General features: G+C 41.1%; 1 protein-coding gene across 5 annotated transcripts in view; it reads right to left on the minus strand.

The window, feature by feature from the left end:
* Positions 1 to 21,217, minus strand: part of CHD6 (chromodomain helicase DNA binding protein 6) — a 203,103-nt gene that overhangs the window by 52,112 nt on the left and 129,774 nt on the right. For all 5 annotated transcript variants that reach the window (XM_070589234.1, XM_070589235.1, XM_070589236.1 and 2 more), the window contains 5 exons: positions 19,285 to 19,480; positions 4,915 to 5,079; positions 3,500 to 3,679; positions 2,342 to 2,452; positions 388 to 590 (listed from right to left, as the gene is read on the minus strand). In XM_070589234.1, coding sequence (XP_070445335.1) covers positions 388 to 590; positions 2,342 to 2,452; positions 3,500 to 3,679; positions 4,915 to 5,079; positions 19,285 to 19,480 — 855 coding nt within the window. The remainder of the gene's footprint in view (positions 1 to 387; positions 591 to 2,341; positions 2,453 to 3,499; positions 3,680 to 4,914; positions 5,080 to 19,284; positions 19,481 to 21,217) is intronic.

The following is a 21,217-nucleotide window of genomic DNA, read 5'->3' on the forward strand; positions in this document are numbered from 1 at the left end:
CCAGCTACAATATTCAAAAGCAATGGCGAGTTCCCAGAAGCTAACCCTTCTATTTCTACTAGAGCCGGAGCCCTTAACTGTATCATCTGGTACTCTGACTCCTTATATATCCTTGCGGGAAAAAGGCACGAAATAAGTACCAGGCAGCAAATGAGTAACAGAGATTTGCTGTGACAAGCACATGAGAAAATCATGACGTCTACAATATGGCAGCAGAGCATACAATGACCGAGGGGTACACGGGCAGAAAGTTCTCTCTCGCTCTAACAGATCCTCCATCAGTCCATAACTCCGAGGTGACTGGAGTGACACACTGGACAAATCTCAGGGACTGAAAAACAGAGGGAAAAACAACAACAACAACAAACAGGCAAAGCCAACACCCACCCAAAGATGAGCAGGTTCTTCTCTACTCGGAAGCATTCGGCTCGGAGGTAGCGTCTGGTTTTGTCATTGAGGCGCCTGGACCTCGTGGGCCTTTCATCAGAGTCACTGTCTAACTCTGAAAACTCCATGAGCTCATCCTCCTCAAAAGAGTTGTAGTGTTTGGTCTGCTTTCTCACGCGAGGCCGGTCAATCACTAAGCTTTCCTAGAAACAGAGAGGACTGCTGGAGAGAAAGCCCCTTTTCTCTCTCCCCCAATCACAATGCACCAGCATATCCTGTTGCCGTTCCTCAGGACACATTTGGGAAAGAATCACACTCTGGTCTGATCCTCTAGCAGGACAGGCTCTTCCCAGCACACCTGCTGTGTCTATTGACAAGCAGAGAGGATTCTCTGGGACTTGCTGAAGTTGGCATGTTCCCCAGCCCCCAGTGCTATCCACTACCATCTGCTATTTCTGCAGTCATTCTAACAGGGGTATGGGCAGGCAACGCCCCCCAGTGCCCAGAGTGGCAGTCTGCTCTTGCCAAGAAAGACTGGAGTGGTGCACCCCAGCTGTTATGCCCAGCATGCAGAGGCAATCTGTGCTCTGGAGACAGGTCGAGTCGGAGAATTCCATCTGCTCAGCAACTTTCTGAAGACAAACACAGATTCCTGCTGCTTCATTTTCTCCCTTCCACTGGCACTAACTACTAACCTTTTGTCTTTCACTGAACACGTAATCCCTCACTCAGGTACCTCATTCACTCTTGGTGGCTCCCCTGGCCATAACCATCGCCTCTTTTCTAGTCTCTACCCTTTCATGCTTCTCACCCCTTCTCCCTGTACCCCTTCCAAAAGCTAGCCTAAGCTCCTGAATACTCCTCTACACAGGCCAGATAAATCTCTAGAGTCATCCCTGCTTCAATCACCTCGCTTCCCACCTTAGAACGCTCCAACTGGCTCCTTACTGTCTATAGAGCAAGGGCTTTTCCTTCTCCCTCTCACCCATTGTCCTACACAAAGAGTAACTTCCTGATTATAATCTTGTAAAACACTTACAACAGGTTTTACAAAAGAGACTGCAGAATCTTCCTATTAGGAGAAAAGAGGATGGATTAAACGACCTCTGGCGATCCTACAGAAGAATGCTTAAGGCTGGGTGCTGGTTACTGAATCAGCCAGATATAGCTAGACATAAGCAGAGGTTGTCTCCTGGGTTTATGGGCCCACAAGAGTTCAACACTCACCCAAGAAGACAGGTAGAAAGTGATGTGTGCTCATCACGAAGTGAGGTGATAAGGTCAGAGACGCAGGGAAGGGAAACTAACATTTAAGGAGTGCCTCACACAATGGGCTGGCAGTTACAGTCACAACTGTTATCTCCAACTTGGCAAAGTGGGTATCTTCATCTCCTTTTTTCACATGTCTCAGTGAGATCAAGTACCTTGCCCTAAGGCATACAGCTGGTCAGTGGCAGAGCTGGTTTCATTTCAGGGCCATTCTCTTTCTCATGTTCAGAAATAGGAAAATTCAAGATACTGAAAGAATGGAGGTGAAGCCAACAAACTTTTCTTCATCATGCTACTTTCCTTTTCCTAGTATTCATCGGAGGTGAAGTTCCCTATGTTCACAGGAAGTGTTGAAATGGAGGTAAAATAGTCACAGGCCAAGGATGGGATGCTGGCTTCGGTCAGAGGGCTGAACTTGACCTTTTGGGCCAGTTCCAGGTCTGTTTTTGTCTAATTTCTCAGGTGCCCAGTAGACTGTATGTCTCATGAAGTCATTTTTAAATTATAAGTTAACATTTATCAAGCTCTGCCTATGTGCCAGGCATGTTTTAAGTGCATTACACATAGCATCTCATTTAAGAACTAAGGCTAAGAAGTAAATAATTACTTGAGCTGTGTGGGAATTTATGGTGCTATAAGATATCCCTGAAATGTTCAATGGAATAAAATATTCTTAATGCTGTACCTTTTCATTCTTTGCTTCAGTGTCCAGTTCAGCTATTTTAGCCCATTTCTGCCAGAAGTTTGGGTCATCTAAGGAGATATCTGTTCTGTTTCCTGAAGCCACAAAGCTAGCCTGTGAAGAAAACAAGTCAATAAACTGCACCTGAACACAATACAAACTATAGAACACCTATGTTATTTCAACTGCACCAGAAACTCAAGTATATTATCCACCTGGGTTCAAAAGCAAAACATCTAACAGAGCCTCCAAAATTAATGTAAAAATCTCCAAGCTATTCTTTTTTAAATTTTATTTTAAAGACTGGGTGACGAAATTACAATTTCAACCTACAGGATCATTTTTTGAAACTTAAAACTTGGAAGCCAGAAGACAACCCCTGGAAGGTAATGACAATGTGCTAATTGATGTCTAGTTCTCTGTGAAAGGGTTAATTCTTAAAACTTCTATAGATGTAATTTTCCTTGAAGTTCACCAGTTACCAAATGTCTGCCATAGGAAAGGCACTGGGTTGGGCAGTATGAGGCATACAGAGATGAGAGATGACTCACAGCACAAAATGTCCTACTGAAAAGTCTTACCTAAGTCACCAAACTGGAGATTTGATCAAACAGGTCACAAAGCTCACAGAGCCTGTGGCCAGGGAAACCTGAGAGTGATCTGATAAGTGGTCTGATTAGATGAATTCTAAACGATTAGTGACCTGAAGGGCAGAGGAAAGAGGCACCTAGACTAAATGAATAAAATCCCTTTTCTCATAAAATGAACAAAGTACTTGCTTGAGTTTAAGGAATGGAGAGTTCAACGGAATTTCAACTTTCTGACTCTGATCAAGGATGGCTCCACAAGGGAACCAAGACGACCATTCAAGGGTTTCAGAACAGTCTTTGCGAACAGTGAATAGTGCAAACTGAAGTGTCATCCTGCCCGAGGAAGATCAGCTCCCAAAGGCTATGAGTGATCTTTTCTTTCTATAGCTTCTGACTCATTATTCAGACTCCCTCTAAGAATCTGCATCTTCAGAGTGTCACACAGAATAGATGTGTAGCCAGATAATCTCAACAGTTTACATTTAGAGAAACAGAAGCCTGGCGTTGAGACTCAAAGAATAAACAATTTTCTTTCGCTCCCACCCCAACAGACTCTGAGAAGGACTTATACCTTGGCGAACGTGGATCCTTTCCCTTCAGACTGGATGGTGATGGTATGGGTTCTCCTCTGCAGAATCTGGTCTATGTCTTCTTCACAGAATTTGGAGCCTTCGTCTTCCTCATCCATTAAGGCTCCATAAGCACCTTTCCGAAGCAAGTCTTCTACCTCCATTTTTGAAAGCTGCTGCACCTGGACAGGTCACCAAAGGCTACTCACAAAGTGTAAAATGCACAGGAGAAAAACAGCCTCAAATCTGGCCTTCATGATTCTGTACACAGTTCTTCCACTAATTGCACATGTCAGAAGAATAAAGACATGCACAAGAAGCTTTAGAAAATGAAAACTCAGATAAAGACAAGAGAACTATGGGGAGAACAGGCAGACAATCCTCTATAGGGAGCTCTGGGATAAGACCCACATGACCCAATGGCCCTAACATTCTTCAGGACATTGGTTACTATCAAATGTCACAAGCCATTGAATTATGCACCACCAAAGAGGATACTGTTAATGTTTATTTTATATTTTAGTTTGAGTCTGTATCTTTAAAAACCTCCAGATGTACCAAACGAAAGAATAATGATTTATGTGTTATTAAATAAATACATTAGTATTGGAAATGATGTCATTTCTTAACTAAAGAAAGGATCCCGTGCCAAGTGTGATTTTCTCAACTGCCTGTTGAAAATAGGAAATGAGAGTTCAAAACACCCTTTCCTGGTTCTAATTAAGAATCTGGTTCTCTTTATATCAATCACAAGAGGGAATTCCATGACTCCCAGCATGGGTCACTTGAAGTATTATACTTAGAAACATATGCATAGCTAAGAGGATACAGAATATCTGGACTAAAGACAACTCATTTAGAAGGTTTTAATTCCCAAGCTCTGATGCTGAGCCTAGAGATTAAGGAGATATTCTGCTTTGCTTGCCTATACTTTAGTACAATTTAAGAATCTTAGCTGCAATTTTTATCCCCCCTAGAGAGAAAAAAAAAGATTTTATTTACTGCCATACTTCAAGCTGCTAATTTATTCATTCATTTATTCACTGACCACCATGTATTGAACATCTTTAATATGCCAAGTACTGTTAGGGGCCATGGAGACTACAGATAAAATAGGTTCCATTATACTCTCAGGGAGCTCAAAGTCCAGAGTGTGAGATAAAGCATGGTGACAATCCATATTTAGAGTTAAGAGTGTTAAGATCTACTGACATCTAATGGGCACTGTTAAAAACTGTTTACTGAAGTGTTACTAAATGTTAGGCAATCCTGCCACATAACTGCTCCTACAAATTTCTTTTATCCACCTGCAATTAGTAAAAGTGAATCTTAAAACAAGCATAGGAAGAAGAATCCAGAGAGGTGCGGGCTGCGTGACGAACGCTGGAGGCTCCAGAGCATATTCTGTCATACTCACGCCATTGGTGCTGCCCTTTCGGTTGATGTCCTGAAGAACAGCCTTGTCCAGACCCAGCTTTAGGCTGGCCTTGTCAAACATTTCCCGCTCGTAGGAATTCCGAGTAATGAGGCGATACACCTTCACGGCTTTGCTCTGGCCTATCCGGTGACATCGGGCCTGAGCCTGGGAAAGAAGGAGGATCATATGCATCATGTAGCCTGATATAATGGCAGCAGCCCAAAGAACATGAAAATGTTTAAATATCACGTGGCTCTCCTAGTTATGAGTCACAGGACTGATTTCGAAACGTAATTCACCCAACTGTCAGCTGCCCCTTCAAGGTCACTCATTTCTTCACCCATTATTTACTGCGTGACTACTATGTGCTGGGATAAAGTGATGAGAAGGACAAGGCTTTATACCCTCCCAACTTGTGGTCTGAGGGCAGCTACTCATTCCCAGAACACTGTCCTGCTCTCTTGGGAAATGCCTCAGAGCTGGCAGCATCACTTTTTAGTTTTTTCATTTCACTACAGAAATTTTCAAACACAGACAAAAGTTGAAAAAATGTATAATGACTGCTTATGGACAATGCTGTTTCAACTCCATTACGCCCCTACCCTCCAAGATTTTTAATGAAGTAAATCCTAGGCAACATATTGTTTCACCATTACATATTTCAGTATGTATTTCTGAATATGACTCTTGTAAAACATATTACCAATGCCACACTTAAAAAAATTAATTCTTAGTACCAACTATCTAGCTAGTGTTCTAATTTACTTGCTTATCTCATATACTTTTTTTTCAGTTTGCTTGCTTAGATCAAGATTCAAATAAAGACCATACACTGTAATTGGCTGATATGTCTCAAGTCTCTCTTAATCTATAGATACTCCCCACTTTTGAACTACCTTTTTTTCAAATGTAACTTATTTGTTGAAGAGACCAAGTATCTGTCCTATAGCTTCTTACAGTATACATTTTGCCTCCTGCATCCTGGGTGTGTCACTGAATAGGTTCCTCTATTCCCTGTATTTCCTCTAAACTGGAAGTTATATCTTGAGACTTGATCAGGTCAAGATTTGATTTTTAGCAAGTATATTTCATAGGTGGTATCTGAATTTCCATCAAGAGGCACATGATATATGGTTGTCTTTCTTCTGAATTGACGATCATTGTCTAGATGCACTATTTCATTAGGGACTACATCTCCCTTCATCATTTTTTTGGTTACCCTGATGTACAGTTCACACAGGAGAGACAAGCTAAATGTTTAATTCCTTTATTAGTTTCCAAAATAACACCCTACAAAAGTGACCAATGAAGATTTTTATTGGTTTTGGAAGGAACACAATGAAGTTATGCATTTAAATATATGTGCTGTTTTATTGCCCTGCAGTTGTTATTCTTATTGCTGTTCAAATATAGCCTGGGGGAGCCTCGTCAAGTCAGCTCTTAAGTTTTTTTTGACATAATCCAGTCAAAAATAGAAAAGAGGGAGACTAAAATAAACTCTGACGTTACAGTGGATTTGGAGGTACCACTGTGAACTTACGGTTGGGGGTGTGTGTATGTGTGTGTGTGTGCGCCCATGCATGCAAATATACATATACATACAGATATAGACATGTCTGTGTGTTATATCAAAGATCAGTAGCCTTTGATAGCTCCCTTGCTTTCTGGTACGACATGTTCCACACTCCTAATATATATTTCCTACCCAGACCTGGATGCAGCCTCTTTTCTCAAGGGTCCTAGTTTCTTTTAGTGGGAAATGGTAGTTAAGAGACAACAGTCTGGATGCTCTCGGGGTGCTCACTGCTACTAGGTTGGTCACTGTTTCTAAGTCTATTCAGTAGACAAAAATAGTAAGTGTTGGTGTGTGTACAGTATATACAACCTCGTGTATAGCACATATAAGACAAAATGTATCATGAGATCATACTGATATTTTTAATTCAAATTTAGGATTACTGGATTTTAACTTCATCAACCACACATCTGTATCTCTTTTTAACCGTGTTGAAAAGCTCAGTTCTCAACCACACCACTATCATTACTCATTTGATTTATCCCACAATAAATATAACAGTCTCAGAAAAACAGTAATATTACAATCTCCCAAAAGCCTAATTACTGAAAACAATGTAAGATTTTTGTTTACCCCGTCTCAGGGTTATAGCCCACTAAGTATGTACAGTCAAATTATAGCATTTTAAATACACACTTGGAAGTACGCCTCTTTTGTGTAGTAGCAGGGTTAGCAATTCTGAAACTTACTTTCTGTGTCGTCTAGGATTGAGCAAGTGAGTAAATATACTGGGGGTGATAGAAGTCAGGATTTTCACTTTTGAAGACGACATTACAAATATGGAAAGAAGGAAAACTAGAATAGCTATGTGGTGTCAGAATGGATTTGGAGGTATCACTATTAACACATGGTTAGGTGTGTGCATGTGCATACAAACATACGTATATACAGATAGAGAAACAGATACGGATATGTGTATGTTTTTGTATACATGTGTGAATACACACTTACACATGAATGCACTTTATGTATATGTGTACGCTTCTATTTTGTGTGTGCATGTGTGTGTATTCCAGCTATATCATATCCACTGAGAGGGCTTGGAAGCAGTGGCATCCCAGTAGCAAAGAAACTGTCAGATCTTGGTTTCTAAATACCATTCATCATAAGACAGAACACAAGGGATGTTAGAAAAATGGTTAATTCCAGGGCTGGGGTAGACAAAGTATAGGATGAGCCTGAAATATATTACTGTGCCAGATATAAGGAAGCACTCAAAGAATGATAGAGACATATCAAAACAACACTTGAAACTTGAAGAGGCTTCTGCTGGCTAAGTCTAGGACTATTTGAACATCAAAATAAATATAGCAATGGATTATAACTCAAGGAAAAAAAAACAACCCATGAGTTCATACTGACATACATAAATCAATGAGAGAAAAGGAAAAACTCTTCCTTATAGTAGAATATAACTAACAAATATGGAGTGACAGAGTTAGAAACTCATCACTTTGCAACCATCATAGTGATAACTGATTCAGACAAAAATAATCAATGGAAACTAAAACCAGTGGGTGAAAACTTTGATAAGGAACAAGTATTTTCACAGTCTCAAAGTCTCTCTCCAAAATTACTTATTAATTTCAAAGGGAAAAATAGCTACTTTATAATGGAGAAATCTGGCAGATATCACTTAACTAAGGTATCAAAGTCAATATTATCAGACAAACAGACATCGTGTTCCTCCTGATGTGCTATGTGAAGAAGGACATATCACTTCAGTGGTATTACTAAATCTGAATCCAATACTGAGGAAATACAGACAAACACAAATTGAGGGACAATTTATAAACAATTAGCCTGTACTCTTTAAAAACATCAAGGTCATCAAAGAAAAAGAAAGATCGAGGAACTCTTCCAGATTTACAGGAGACTAAAGAGATATGAGAACTCAACGTAACAGGTGCCCCTGGATTGGATCTTAGACTGGGGGAATAACAGCTATAAAGGACGTTGAAAGAAATGATAAAACTTGAATATGAACTGTGGATTGGAGACAGTATTCTTTCTTATTTCCTGATTCTGAAAACTGAACTGCAGTTATACAAGAGAACATCCTTGCACTTAGGAGATACACACTAAAGCACTGAGAGGGCAAATTACTCTCAATGGTTCACACAAAAAATGGTGTGTGTATGTGCATGCACATGTGCGTGTCTATGTATGTACCCAGAGGCAGAGAGTTAGAGAGGGCAAAAACGATAACGTAAACGGGGCAAAATGTAAACAACTGGTGAATCTGGATAAAGGGTATACCAGGGTTGCAAACTGAAATTATATCAAAATGAAAATGTAAAAAATATTATATATAGATATTTGAAATAATTTCTCTCTTGGGGTTATGCTGTCCACCTGATATATAGCTATATTAAACTGTTTCATTTTGCTTTGAATTTCAGGGACTGATCTTCCCCTCATTAATTTAACCACAATAAAGAGGGTGGAGGAAAAAAACCTAAACCAAGTAACTTTGCAAAATGGTATTTTGATCATATATTGTAAGACTAGTGACCAAAAAACACTATAGACAAATATTATATGCTGGTAAATTTATTCTTCACAGAAAATGGGTTAGCAATTCTGGAACTACTTTATGTGTAGACTGGGATTGAATAAATAAGTAAATATATTGTGTATATATTTGGATGTGTGTATCATGTGGATGATAATGAGATTCAGGCTCTCTCTGCCAGAGAAAGGAGTCACAAATATGGAAGAAGGGGAGACTAGAATGAATTCCGTGGTGTAGCAATGGACTCAGAAATCTCACTACGGATAGATGGAATGAATACAGATGTGTCCTATGAGTGCTTGTGTTAGTACACGTACACTATTTCCTAGCTTTGTCCACTCAGAGAGTGTAGAAGTAACAGCACTCCAGTAGCAATGAGCCAGATATTTAGTAGCCAGATCTTGGTTTCTAAATGCCATTCTCAAATAAAAGGAACCAAGGATCTTTGGAGAAACCGTCAATTCCATGGCTGTGGCAGGAAAAAAGCAACATGAACCTGAGCATCTTGTGGTGCCAGAAAGTAAGGAAGTGCTCAAAAGCTGAAGGAAGTATGTCAAAAGGACACAGAAGCCAACTTTAAGGACCTCCCAATGACCAAATCTGAACAAAATAAATAATGAGAGTAATGAAATACAACCCACAAAATAAAATAAAATGAGTCCATACTGACATAAATAAATAAATGGGGGACAAAGGACAGCTGTCCTTTACAGTAGAATTCCAGTTAATAAATGTAGAACGAATGACTCAAATAGAAAATTACCATTAGCCAAACACCATGGTAATAACTATTGAAGGCATTAGCCATTGACGGATGTTAAAATTAATAGGCAAAGTACGATGAGAAACAGGATAAGTCTCAAAATATCTCCTCTCAAGACACTGATTAATTTTAAATGTAAACATAGTTATTTTACAGTGGAGAAATCTGGCAGACACCACCTCAACCAAGTAATCAAGGATAATATCACAAGTAATAAGATATATTGATGTCATGCATCCCCTGACATGATTCACTGAGAAGGATATAACATCACTTCTATGATATTCTTGCCAAAAATGCAAACACCTATCAGGCAAACACAAATTAAGGGACATTCTACGAAACAGCTGGTTAGTACTCTTCCAAAGTGCCAAGGTCATGAAACATAAGGAAAGACAGGAGCCATCACAGATTGACGAGGCTAAGGAGGTATGACTTCTAACGTGGGATCCTGGATTGGATCCTGGACTAGCAAAATGACATTTACAGGAAACTGAAAGAATATGAATAAGGTCTGTAGATTAAATAAGAGTATTGCATCAATGTTAATTTTCTGTAATAAACAGAATTAATAATTCTTTCAATAATTATACTATGATTACATAAAATATTAACATTAAGAGAAGCTGGGTCCTAGAACTCTGCACCTTTTTGCAACTGTTTTTAAGTTTAAAATGATTTCAGCATAAGAAGTTTTTAAAAATTAATTTTGTTTTATAATGTTGTAAAATACTTAGGATGGTTCCAAAGGCATATTCAGAAAAACTAGCTTCTATCCCTGTCACATCCATCCTGTTCCCTCTCTCTCTCTATAGGTAACCATTTAAAAATAAAGTTATCTGTTTGTTTTATCCTTCCTGGGGGAAGGGGACAGACAGATAGACACACAGCCTTTTTAGATAAATGTTAGCATAGTACACAGTCATATGCTGCACAATGACATTTCAATCAATGATGGACTGCATACATGATGGTGGTCCCGTAAGATTAGTACCATACAGCCTAGGTGTGTAGCAGGCTACACCATCTAGGTTTGTGTAAGTACACTGTACGATGTTCACACAATAATGAAATCTCCTAACAACGCATTTCTCTGTTGTATGCGATGCATGACTGTACATTCTTTTTCCGCCTTATTTTTTTTCAGCCAATAATATATACAAGAGATGACTCCATAGCAGTATGTAGAGATATTCCTCATTCTTTTACCAAAGCTAAATATACAACGGCTTAGTCAATCAGTCTTCTATTCCTGGACACCTAAGGTATTCAGTCTTTGGCTATTAGAATTAGTTGCCATACCTTCTTTTTGTATCTTTAGTGGTAGTAAATCTTCATTATTAGGAGAAGATTTGATGGGTAACTCTGGTAAATAAAGGAAGTGCTCAAGGTAAGCAGTATGGTTTATGAAACCTATAAAGCAGTAATAATATACGGCCGTAAGTACTGACAATGATTTTCTTTTTCTGGCTCATCTGGTGTTGAATGTAAATTACAAGAGGGAGTGTAAGAAATGTTCTGAGCAAAGGCCTAAGAGAGGAATGCTGCAGACCCTTCCAATCACCTTATTGTCCACTTTTCCTTTCTTCCTCACTATCAGAACCCTGATTCTTGTATATGGAAGCAACGTGTTCTACTGAAACCATTTTCAGCCTCCCAGGGTTGGCGAGGTAATGCAGCTCTGGATAATGAGCTGAAGCAGAAGTCTATTAGGGATAGCTAGGAAAGTTCTGCTTTCCTGAAAAAAGCATCATGCCTTCCTTCCTTATTTTTCCCGCCTGGGGTCTGAAGCATCCATCTTAGAACCAAGGGGATGTACACCACACTCACAGAGGAGGATGGTGGAGCAGAAAGAGAGGAACCTGGGACTCTGACAAAATTGTGAAGCCACCTCACTGGTCCTGGACTACCCATCACTGGACTTCTGTTAATTGAGAAAAACAAACCTCTGTTTGGAGGGGCGCCACTGTCACAAGCAGCTAAATGTTACCAGGAGATAAACATATGCTCTCCCAAGATGACTTACCTGAAAGATAACAGGATGAGTTCTGCCACATTTAAGAGACTTGTCATTTTACAGTCAAATCTCGAATAGTTAATTATACATTCCTTATTTTCCTAATCAGAACTCACACATACAAAAACATGGTAGGGTAAGAAATGTTCAGAACTAGGGCAGCAACTGAGATGAAGCTCAAAAAAGATACATCAGCAAAGGGATAAATACAGAACCTTTGGGGTAGGCTACAAGTAGGGGGCATGGTGACGCCCCCACCAAGGGAAAATTATAGAGCTCTAATGCTCTCCTGTTGGATGTGCAGGCTTATAGTTGTTTATCACTTTTTAATACATTTGAGGTGAACAAAGGCCTAAGGGAAACAAGTAGCGACATTCAGGAAAAGAACAAAACAAAACACAACAGGTACAGATCCCAGTGACTACTACAATGGGAAGAAAGGGGCAGTGGCTCAGTTGTCCAAACAGTGACAGATTTCAAATTGATTCCAGTGCTGAATTTACTATTGTCACTTTCAAGTCCAGAACTTGGCAAAACTTTTTATCACATCTTTACAATCATGTGAAAATTAAACAGTTGGTACAAAGAATCCAAGCATAATGTTGATTCCTCTCTTGACTCTTATACTAGTTTTCCAAATCATTAGCTCTATTACATTTAAAAAGCATATTTTAATACTTTGAAATACTATTTGTTCCTCAAATGAAAATCTACATAATCAGAGAGGTTAAAAAAATTATCTAGTCTCATCTGAACCCAACAACTTTTAGCATGCTGGTATAGTCTCCCAGCCCATTTTCTATGCACAAGTTTTATTTCAAGCTCAGCATCTTTACATTTCTCCTGGCACTCTAAAAATCTGCATCTGCAGGCCGCCTACTCATGCAGAAGAGGAATCAGGGGCTATCTATGCAGTATGAACCAGGGAGCAGGGCTATCTATGCAGTATGAACCAGGGAGCAACGGGAATCTTCCCTCCCTCAACCATCTCCTCTGCAGGCCTACGTCTAGCATCTGAAATTTCCAGTTCCAGATCTATTCCTTGGGGTTAAGGTATCATCCCCTCTCAAAATGTAAATGCCTTTGGGAAAGTGCACAAATATCTGCCCACTACACTCTACTTCTACTGTGTGATTCAGTTTATCACCCAAACCAGTCTTGGGGTACTTTTGTTTCTCCAGAGCCTAGGGCTCAATAAATATTTCCAAAGTCAGTCAAGAGCTGGCTGAGAACAGGAAGGAGAGGAGTTGACAGCAGGGAAAAAGGCATTTTTGGGCAGCATAAAAAAATGAGCAGGGAGTGAAAAAAGAGAGGACATTGAAAAGAGAGGTGCGAAAGCACTCAGAAGAACCTGGGCTCACTTTACTTGGGCTGTGCTGTACAGTAAGTGCCCGTCCCACCTCTTCAGGCGTGCCACCTCTGCTCATTCCCAATCTGCGTGCTCACACTTTTTGTTTCCTCTGTCTGGAACATTCTTCTTTCTGATCTCATTAATTTAAGATCCTTCCCCTCCTTTAAGTCTCTGCTCGGAGGTCAACTTCTTAAAGAAGCCTTCCTAGACCATTCTCTCAATCATGGCACCCAATCCCCATCATTCATATTCTATTTTATTTCTTTGCAATAAGTCCTACTATCTATAACTATTTCATTTATTTTTCCTTGTTTATTGTCTCCCTATACCACTAAAATGAAAGATCCATGAGTGCACAAACTATTGGTCTTGTTCACTGCTGTGTTTCTAACACTTTAAATAGTGCCCAGCACACCCTGTATTTGTTCAACAAATACATACTGCATGACTGGATTATGTAACAGAGCATTCACAAATTCTTATTTTCTTCTAGCAAAGAAAAGTAAATTTAATAGAGTCTAGTCCTTCAAGCTCCAGGCATACCTACTGTCAACAAAAAGGTGGAGCCAGTAATACGGTGGCAGCAGAGGAAGTGGCAAAGAGGACCAGCACCTCTCCTTTCTTGGAGCAGTGTGTCAGGCCCTTGGAGTCCTGTTTCCCAGTGATCATGGAAGGGGCTCTGGCTCCTCAGGCTGGATTCCCTCCTCCCTTCCAAAATCCCGTGGGCATGCAGCAGCTGCATTACCCTATGGCTGTGCTCTCTGCCAGTACACCTGTTCGCAGGCTTTCCGAATCTCCCTTCAGGGACCTCATCAACAGGAAGAGAGAACTGTGCAGTCCCACCACTGTTACTCTGAACCCTGTTCAACCCTAAGGAACTCTCGCCTCAAAAAGCAAAAAGCTCCCAGAGAAGAATGAGAGATGTCATGGAGCAACAAAAGAGCAAGGTGCCGGGGCTGGCCCCGTGGCTGAGTGGTTAAGTTCGCGCGCTCCGCTGCAGGCGGCCCAGTGTTTCGTCGGTTCGAATCCTGGGCGCGGACATGGCACTGCTCGTCAGACCACGCTGAGGCAGCGTCCCACATGCCACAACTAGAGGAACCCACAACGAAGAATACACAACTATGTACCGGGGGGCTTTGGGGAGAAAAAGGGAAAAAATAAAAAAAAATCTTAAAAAAAAAAAAAAAAAAGAGCAAGGTGCCTGTGGCCTCTGTGAGGGGAGGCATGGTACCCTGCTTGCTGTTCCCAACAGGCCCGTCTCTGCCCTCAGAACCAGCAGAGCCAGCTTCCTCCAAATGAGAAGAAAAGAAACAAATTTCTCACTGCTTTTTTTCCTTCTCAGGCTACTGTCACCACCCTTTGCCATTTTTTAACCTCAGGTGTTACAGGTATTACAGAAAACCTAGACAAAACCCGCTGCAGGTGACGAACCAGGACTGAATCACAGGTGAGCCTCCTGAATGAAGGTGAGAAAAGGTGAATTTACACTCTTGATTTTTTCACATGCATTGATGCTAACACAGACATATTCGAGGTTTGACGAAGTATGTGGCATTTACCTGACGTCTTTGTGTTAGACCTCACTGTTAAAGGAACTTAAAACTGGTTTACCTCTGACAGACCAAATAAAATGAAAATATTATGGAGGTCCTTCAGTACTAACTCCAGTCTCTTGTTATCCCTATGTAGTGCTCATTTCCTATCCTGGATCTTAACGAACTTGTGCCTTTACTTTTCTGGAAAGGGGGAGGAGGAGGATTTGGGAAGGAGAAAGTACTGCTAGGCTGACAGAACAGACACTACAGCAGGAGTCCTAGTTCCCTATCCACATATTTCTAGAAGGAAATATCTACTCCAAGGAAGTAACACAAGAGAGTCTGTCTCTCTGTCTCTCTCCATCCTCCTTCCTCTCTTTATTCCAAAGGAGAGACTGACCTGATCGGTGAAATACGAGACATGGTCTAAGCTCCTGCAGACTCACCCCACCCCCTCATCTGAGCTGAGGATGAGCAGAGAGCCTTCTCTGTCACTGGCAGACATAACAGGGCAGCCTCTGCTCTGAGGACGACTGCCAGCCGCTCTGGATGGGTAAGGTTAATCTTGGGATGAAGGTGTGCCCATGTGCAGGAGTTTTAGGAATCCTAATTCTGGCCACAGGTCAAGCTGTATCATCTGACCCACCTTCACAACTGATTAAAGCTGATGTTTTGATCCTCCATTGCACTCCTGTGTCTACTTCTTAATTGGTTCAGATCTAGGTATGGGAGAAGGATATAATTTACTGAACTACTCAGACTCTAACAAGACCAAAGGAAACAGCATATGACATTCAATGCCATGTTACGAAGACCTAGATTTAAATACATATATCTCTCTAGCAAGTCCCGAGCCTCTAATTCTATCCCCAAAGCACAGAAAACCCTAGTAAAATGATCAAAAGAGAGGGCTGAATGAATGAACTTTTAATAATAATAACAAAAATGCACCAGAAAAGGTAATACCACTCTCTGATTTTCAGCTGACTTTTCAGAGAATGGAGCTCCATCCTTCAGCTGTGGAAGCTGGTTTGTCTGTAGGCCTGCCTCAGGGACTCAGACCTACTTTAGCTGTGCCCAGCATCCACCAATCACGTTGGCTTCACCTTCAAGGCTCTGAGGGGGTCTGCCTAGAATCAGTCAAGAAACAGTGTCCTGGCACTGTCACTGCTGTCCTGGCTGGGGATAGCCATGGACTGCCCCAGAGCTTTCCAGGCTGTTTGAGACCAGAGTGAACACTCACATTTTCTATCAAGTGAACTCTGACCTCTGGAGCAATGGTAAAATTCCACTAGGGTATGGGGTTAAGAACCTGTTCATAATGGGACTTTCTTTTCCATTGCCCTGACATTTACATCAGGCAGTATGCGCCTCAATCCACTCACAGACAAATGTTCTATGCCAAGCCCATCTTCCAAAGGAGATACGACCATCTTCTATCATAAAAGGAATTGTGGCTCTTCAATAACGTTAAATAACTACAGCTAAAGGAAAGCTTTCACTCATTTACAAAAAATATGTGGGTATGTATATGTATGTGAATGACTATGTGTAAGTTAACATGACCTAACTAGCAAGGACCGTACTGGGGAACAATCTGGTTACATTTTCTACTCTGTAGAGTTAGGAACACATTTCACTGATTTTCACAGCTGATTTAGCTGCAGTCCTGTGACCAAAATGATGATCTCAGAGTCCCAGTCTCCAGACTCTCTCCTCTACATCATATTTATAGAACGTGGACACAAAGGCAAACGACAGGGAGAGGGTGTGTGTTGAGTGTGCATTGTTCTGTGGGTAGTCTCCAGCTCTTGGGCCTGCCTCCCTAGGCCAAGTAAGCACAGAACCTTGCTCCATCTCTGTGGACAATTCAGAACTCAGACGTTCCTTTTTCTACCATATCTTCCCTACAGCCCACCAATCCCACTCCCCAATAACCACTGATCTGATTCCCTGCCCTAAAATTACTCTACTCAATCCTTTCATTTCTACCCATTCTGGTCAGATACCTCAAAAATAAAGGACAGTTCCTCCTAAGTTACAAAACTTTAAATAAAAATAACCAAAAAAGCAGAAACTGGTAGATCTAGAAAGAGCAGCAGTAGCCAGTCTGGAAGACCATGAGTTGAGGAATTCTAACTTGGACCTGGGGCTGCCATTATCACTGAAGCCCCACCCATTTATCATTTGCTACATTCTCAGTACAAGTTCTCACCCTGGATTGCCCATAGTACTGGTGGTCTTTGTCTCTTCATTCAGGTTCAGCATTAGCGAAAGTTCCTACTGAAAGACCTTACACTATCCAGTTTTAGTCTGCACTCCACTGATGTTCCGTTATTCATCTCTTGCCAGTTCCCCAGCAGCAGACATTAAAAACAGCTTTTCCTTGAGCCAGCCCCAATGGCCTAGGGGTTAAAATTCGGCATGCTCTGCTTTGGTGGCTGGGCTCGAAACCACACCACTCGTCTGTCAGTCACCATGCGGTGGCGGCAGCTCACGTAGAGGAACTAGAAGGACTTACAACTATGTACTGGAGCTTTGGGGAGAAAAAAAAGGAGGATTGGCAACAGATGTTAGCCCAGGGTGAATCTTTCCCGGCAAAAAAGGAAACAAACAAATGAAAAAACTCAGCTTTTCCAAAGCTTCTGCCTTCTCCTCTGACCCTAATTCAGGACAGCCCCACCCACCCCCTCTGGCTGCTACACAGACGAATTGATCACCTCAGATGACTTCACCTTCTCCATCAAGCTTGAGCCTTCTCATTCTTGCTCTTTCCTTTTCTTCGCGTTGTACCTATTCAATGTCTAGATTTCACTAGGTGAAGCACCGTGATTCTAAAATCCTTGCCTCTGTCCATGCTAGCCCTATGCTTTCAATTTTCCTCCTGGTAATTCCTTCAGGCAGGCCCAGCTAACATGGCCTCAAAACGGTCACTCAATTTTGGTTTCTTGTACCATCATTCCCCCAGGTACCAAGCCTCACAGTCAGGTGGGTAGTGTAAAGGAGCAGAGAACTTTACAGCTGTCGAGGACTTAAGAAATCATCTGTATCAGGTTCGGCAAGCTTCTTCTATAATAGTAAATATTTAGATGTTATGGGCTATGAGGTTTCTGTTGCAATACTCTGCCATCGTAACATGAAAGCAAACACAAATAATACGTATACGAATGGCTGTGGCTGTATTCCAACAAAACTATTTAAGAAACAGGCAGATAGGCCACAGGCAATAGTTTCCCACTCCTTGATCTGTATCACTATCCTAATTAGGTTCTTACTAGTGACCTGATCAAACATTAGTTTTTGCTTATTATTATTATTTTGGTGTTGAATATGTTAACTCATTTAAAAACTGGTTATTCATTATATCTAGCAACTCATCTTTGACCCAAATATCCCATCACCAGTAGAAAGGCCTGATGGTGAGTTGGTCACATGTACTGATTTTCTTTCAAGTGGGATTTGAACCTAGTACCACACAATTCGTTTTACAATGATTTTTTTTCCTGAGTTTTAGCCAACTATCACCAATTTAATCATGTAATGAATTGGTTTTTCAACTAGTAGACTGCTTTCGTCAAATAAAATGTTATTTGGAAACTCATTAATGAAAAAACCAAAGCAGAATGACTGTGTGAAGTGGTGGGTAGAGAGGAAGCCCAGAGACCCATCAGCTTAGCTCCTTTCCCTTGCGGTATTCCCTCGGGCGGCTCTTCAGTTTTGTGAAACAGCAGCCTCCAAACTTCTTTATCAATCACCTGTATCATGAAAAAGGTTTTGGGGCACCCACTACCCTCCTCACCACACATTCACATTCTGAGTATTAGTAAATGTCCCAAGATACAAAATATACTTAGGTTAAAGTTCATTGTTAATGATAAGATGTAAATCTGTATTCTAGTCTTCTCATAAGTCAGAATCTTTCTGGCTGACTTATTGTCCAATCTGGTCAGAATGTCACTGTTTTTACTTTCAAACAGAGTTGATGAAGCGCTCTGAACCAGAAGTGTTAGCTGTGCCATTGTCTTCTTTGTTTATGCTTGCTTTTTCAAATGTATTAACTCCAATCTTTGCAATAATCCTTTAAAATCACCATTATTGAGTTTGGTTAAAACCAGAAAATGTAGTCTGCAAATGCACTTAACTGGGCACATACGAACTCTAATATGCTGCGTTAAGTGCAGAGCAAATGAACCAGTCACCCTGCTACGCCATGGAACTTTCCCACACTCTGTCTCATTTACTGTATATGACATATGATCATCTAACAAACAAACCAGCGAAAATGCCAGAATTAACCTATACATCAAAAATTAGAGAACTAGTCAAGCTTAATATCTTTATGTCTGATAACAATAATAATAAATAGTAGTTCTATCCTACTGTGAAATACTATTTGATTTAAAGCAAAAGGAAAGAATTACTTTCTGATTAGTGGAAAAGGTCGACATTTACTTTTCATTCAGTTGCACCCCCTGCCTGAGGCCCTAAGCCTGCCATCTGGCTGACACCACAGCATGGAGCATGGCAGACACTCTATAGCCAAGCCAGGCCCTGTCATGATGTTCTTGGGTTCAGGGGCAGCTAAGGCAAACAGCAATCATCCTAATGGTTACCTGCAAGTCATTTTGTGGGTTCCAGTCTGAATCAAATATGATGCAGGTATCAGCAGCTGTGAGATTGATCCCCAGGCCTCCCGCTCTGGTGCACAGAAGAAAGACAAAGCGGTCTGAGTCTGGCTTACAGAACCGGTCGATGGCTGCCTGGCGCAGGTTTCCCCGTACTCGCCCATCAATTCGCTCATAGGTGTATCTGAGGGGACCCAAACGAACGAAAGCCCAGGCGTTAATCATGACTTCAATGGAGAACAGCAAACAATGCAGGAAGCTGCTGACCGATGGCCTTAAGTCCCTCACTTCTAAATTTGGACCAAATGTCAGTAGTCTAGAAGGAATCTCACCCTCTACACATACAGCAGGGCAGACACCTAAAACTGCATTGCACAATGTCCCCCCTCTCAAAACAGAAACCACACCAAAACAAAAAACCAGCCACAAACTAAGGAGGACTAGAAGAACTGTAAACATAAAATATCAGTCCCCACTGCCCAAGCGACTCATGCTCAAGTAGTTCCCAGGTTTTATTTGCACTGAATCTAATCATAAGACCAGGCAAAGCAAATAAAAGCCTCAACCATCTACTTTCAGTGGTGTTCATAGCAAGGAATCAGAATTCGATCAGTCTCGAGCTGCCTTTGGGTAAACGGCAAATGGGAAGAAGACTACACTGACAGGCAGTCCTTTTGTGTCTGGGTCGGTCACGTCTAGCCTGACAGTTCCCCAAAGCTTTAAAGGGCACAGCAAAAACTTCAAGTTCACAGCTGAAACCAAGGTCTTCTAGGCAGTACATTGCCCAGCAAGGAGGATAAATCACAGGAAACCTTTGTGAGCTGTGTCAGGGGGATGGGGGAGTGAGAAAAAAAACTGAAGAATTTTTAAAGGAAAATAAAGTGAGGAAGTAAAACTGAATATCATTAAGAAGGCATAGACCTGTGTGGAAATTTAAGAAATAAAGGTAGAAAGCATGGTGGAGGAGAGGGTAAAAGGAAAGAGAATAAGAAATGAGACTGCAATGGGAGCATGTTACTATCTGTCCATCCAGTAGAAAACAAGAGGGCACCTTTATGATGGAAATCATGGAATTAACACAGAAGTAAAATAGAGTAGCAATCTGGACAGCTGCTGAGAGTCTTATTCTTCTCGTATTTACCCTCTCACAATGAATGAATTAACAAACACATGTTACCCTGGGCCCAATTTTGACCAACAAACAAGAACTCATTGGTAAAGCAGAAGTAATAATAGGAACCTTGTGAGAAAAGGACCAAGTCATTCTAGAACTAACAACAGCCAAGAACATAAATCTTGACAAAAAGCTCATCAGTAGAGCCCATAATTTGGGAAATCATCTCTAAAAATTCAGATAAATAACTGGCAAGAGAATAAGGATAGACACTTGGGTTAGATGACTGTGTGTGTGGATGGCTCTAGAAAACTAAGTTTGGCCACATAATCCTGACTTTCTTGAGGAAAATGAATAGCCATATAAAGAAACCATCCAAGGAAATACATGTAGAGGAACCAGACCAACTCAGACTCATAAGGGACACATACAAAGCAAAGAACCAATTCCGAAAATACTATCTTCCTTTTACAAAGCTACAATGCATCCGTACCCAGAATTACAGGTGTGTATTTCTCCTTTCCTCTTCTTTTTAAATGTAATAAACTTAAGAATAATATATGGGACTAGAATAGCAAATAAATGGGTGGTGGTGACAGGATTGTCATGAAGGGAGACTAAGAAAATCTTGTATCATAAGATAAAAGCTGGGGCTGGCCCCGTGGCCGAGTGGTTAAGTTCGCGCGCTCCGCTGCAGGTGGCCCAATGTTTCGTTGGTTCGAATCCTGGGCGCGGACATGGCACAGCTCATCAAACCAGGCTGAGGCAGCGTCCCACATGCCACAACTAGAAGGACCCACAACGAAG

The sequence above is a fragment of the Equus przewalskii genome, chromosome 21, assembly GCF_037783145.1.
Source record: "Equus przewalskii isolate Varuska chromosome 21, EquPr2, whole genome shotgun sequence".
NCBI classification, from domain to species: domain Eukaryota; kingdom Metazoa; phylum Chordata; class Mammalia; order Perissodactyla; family Equidae; genus Equus; species Equus przewalskii.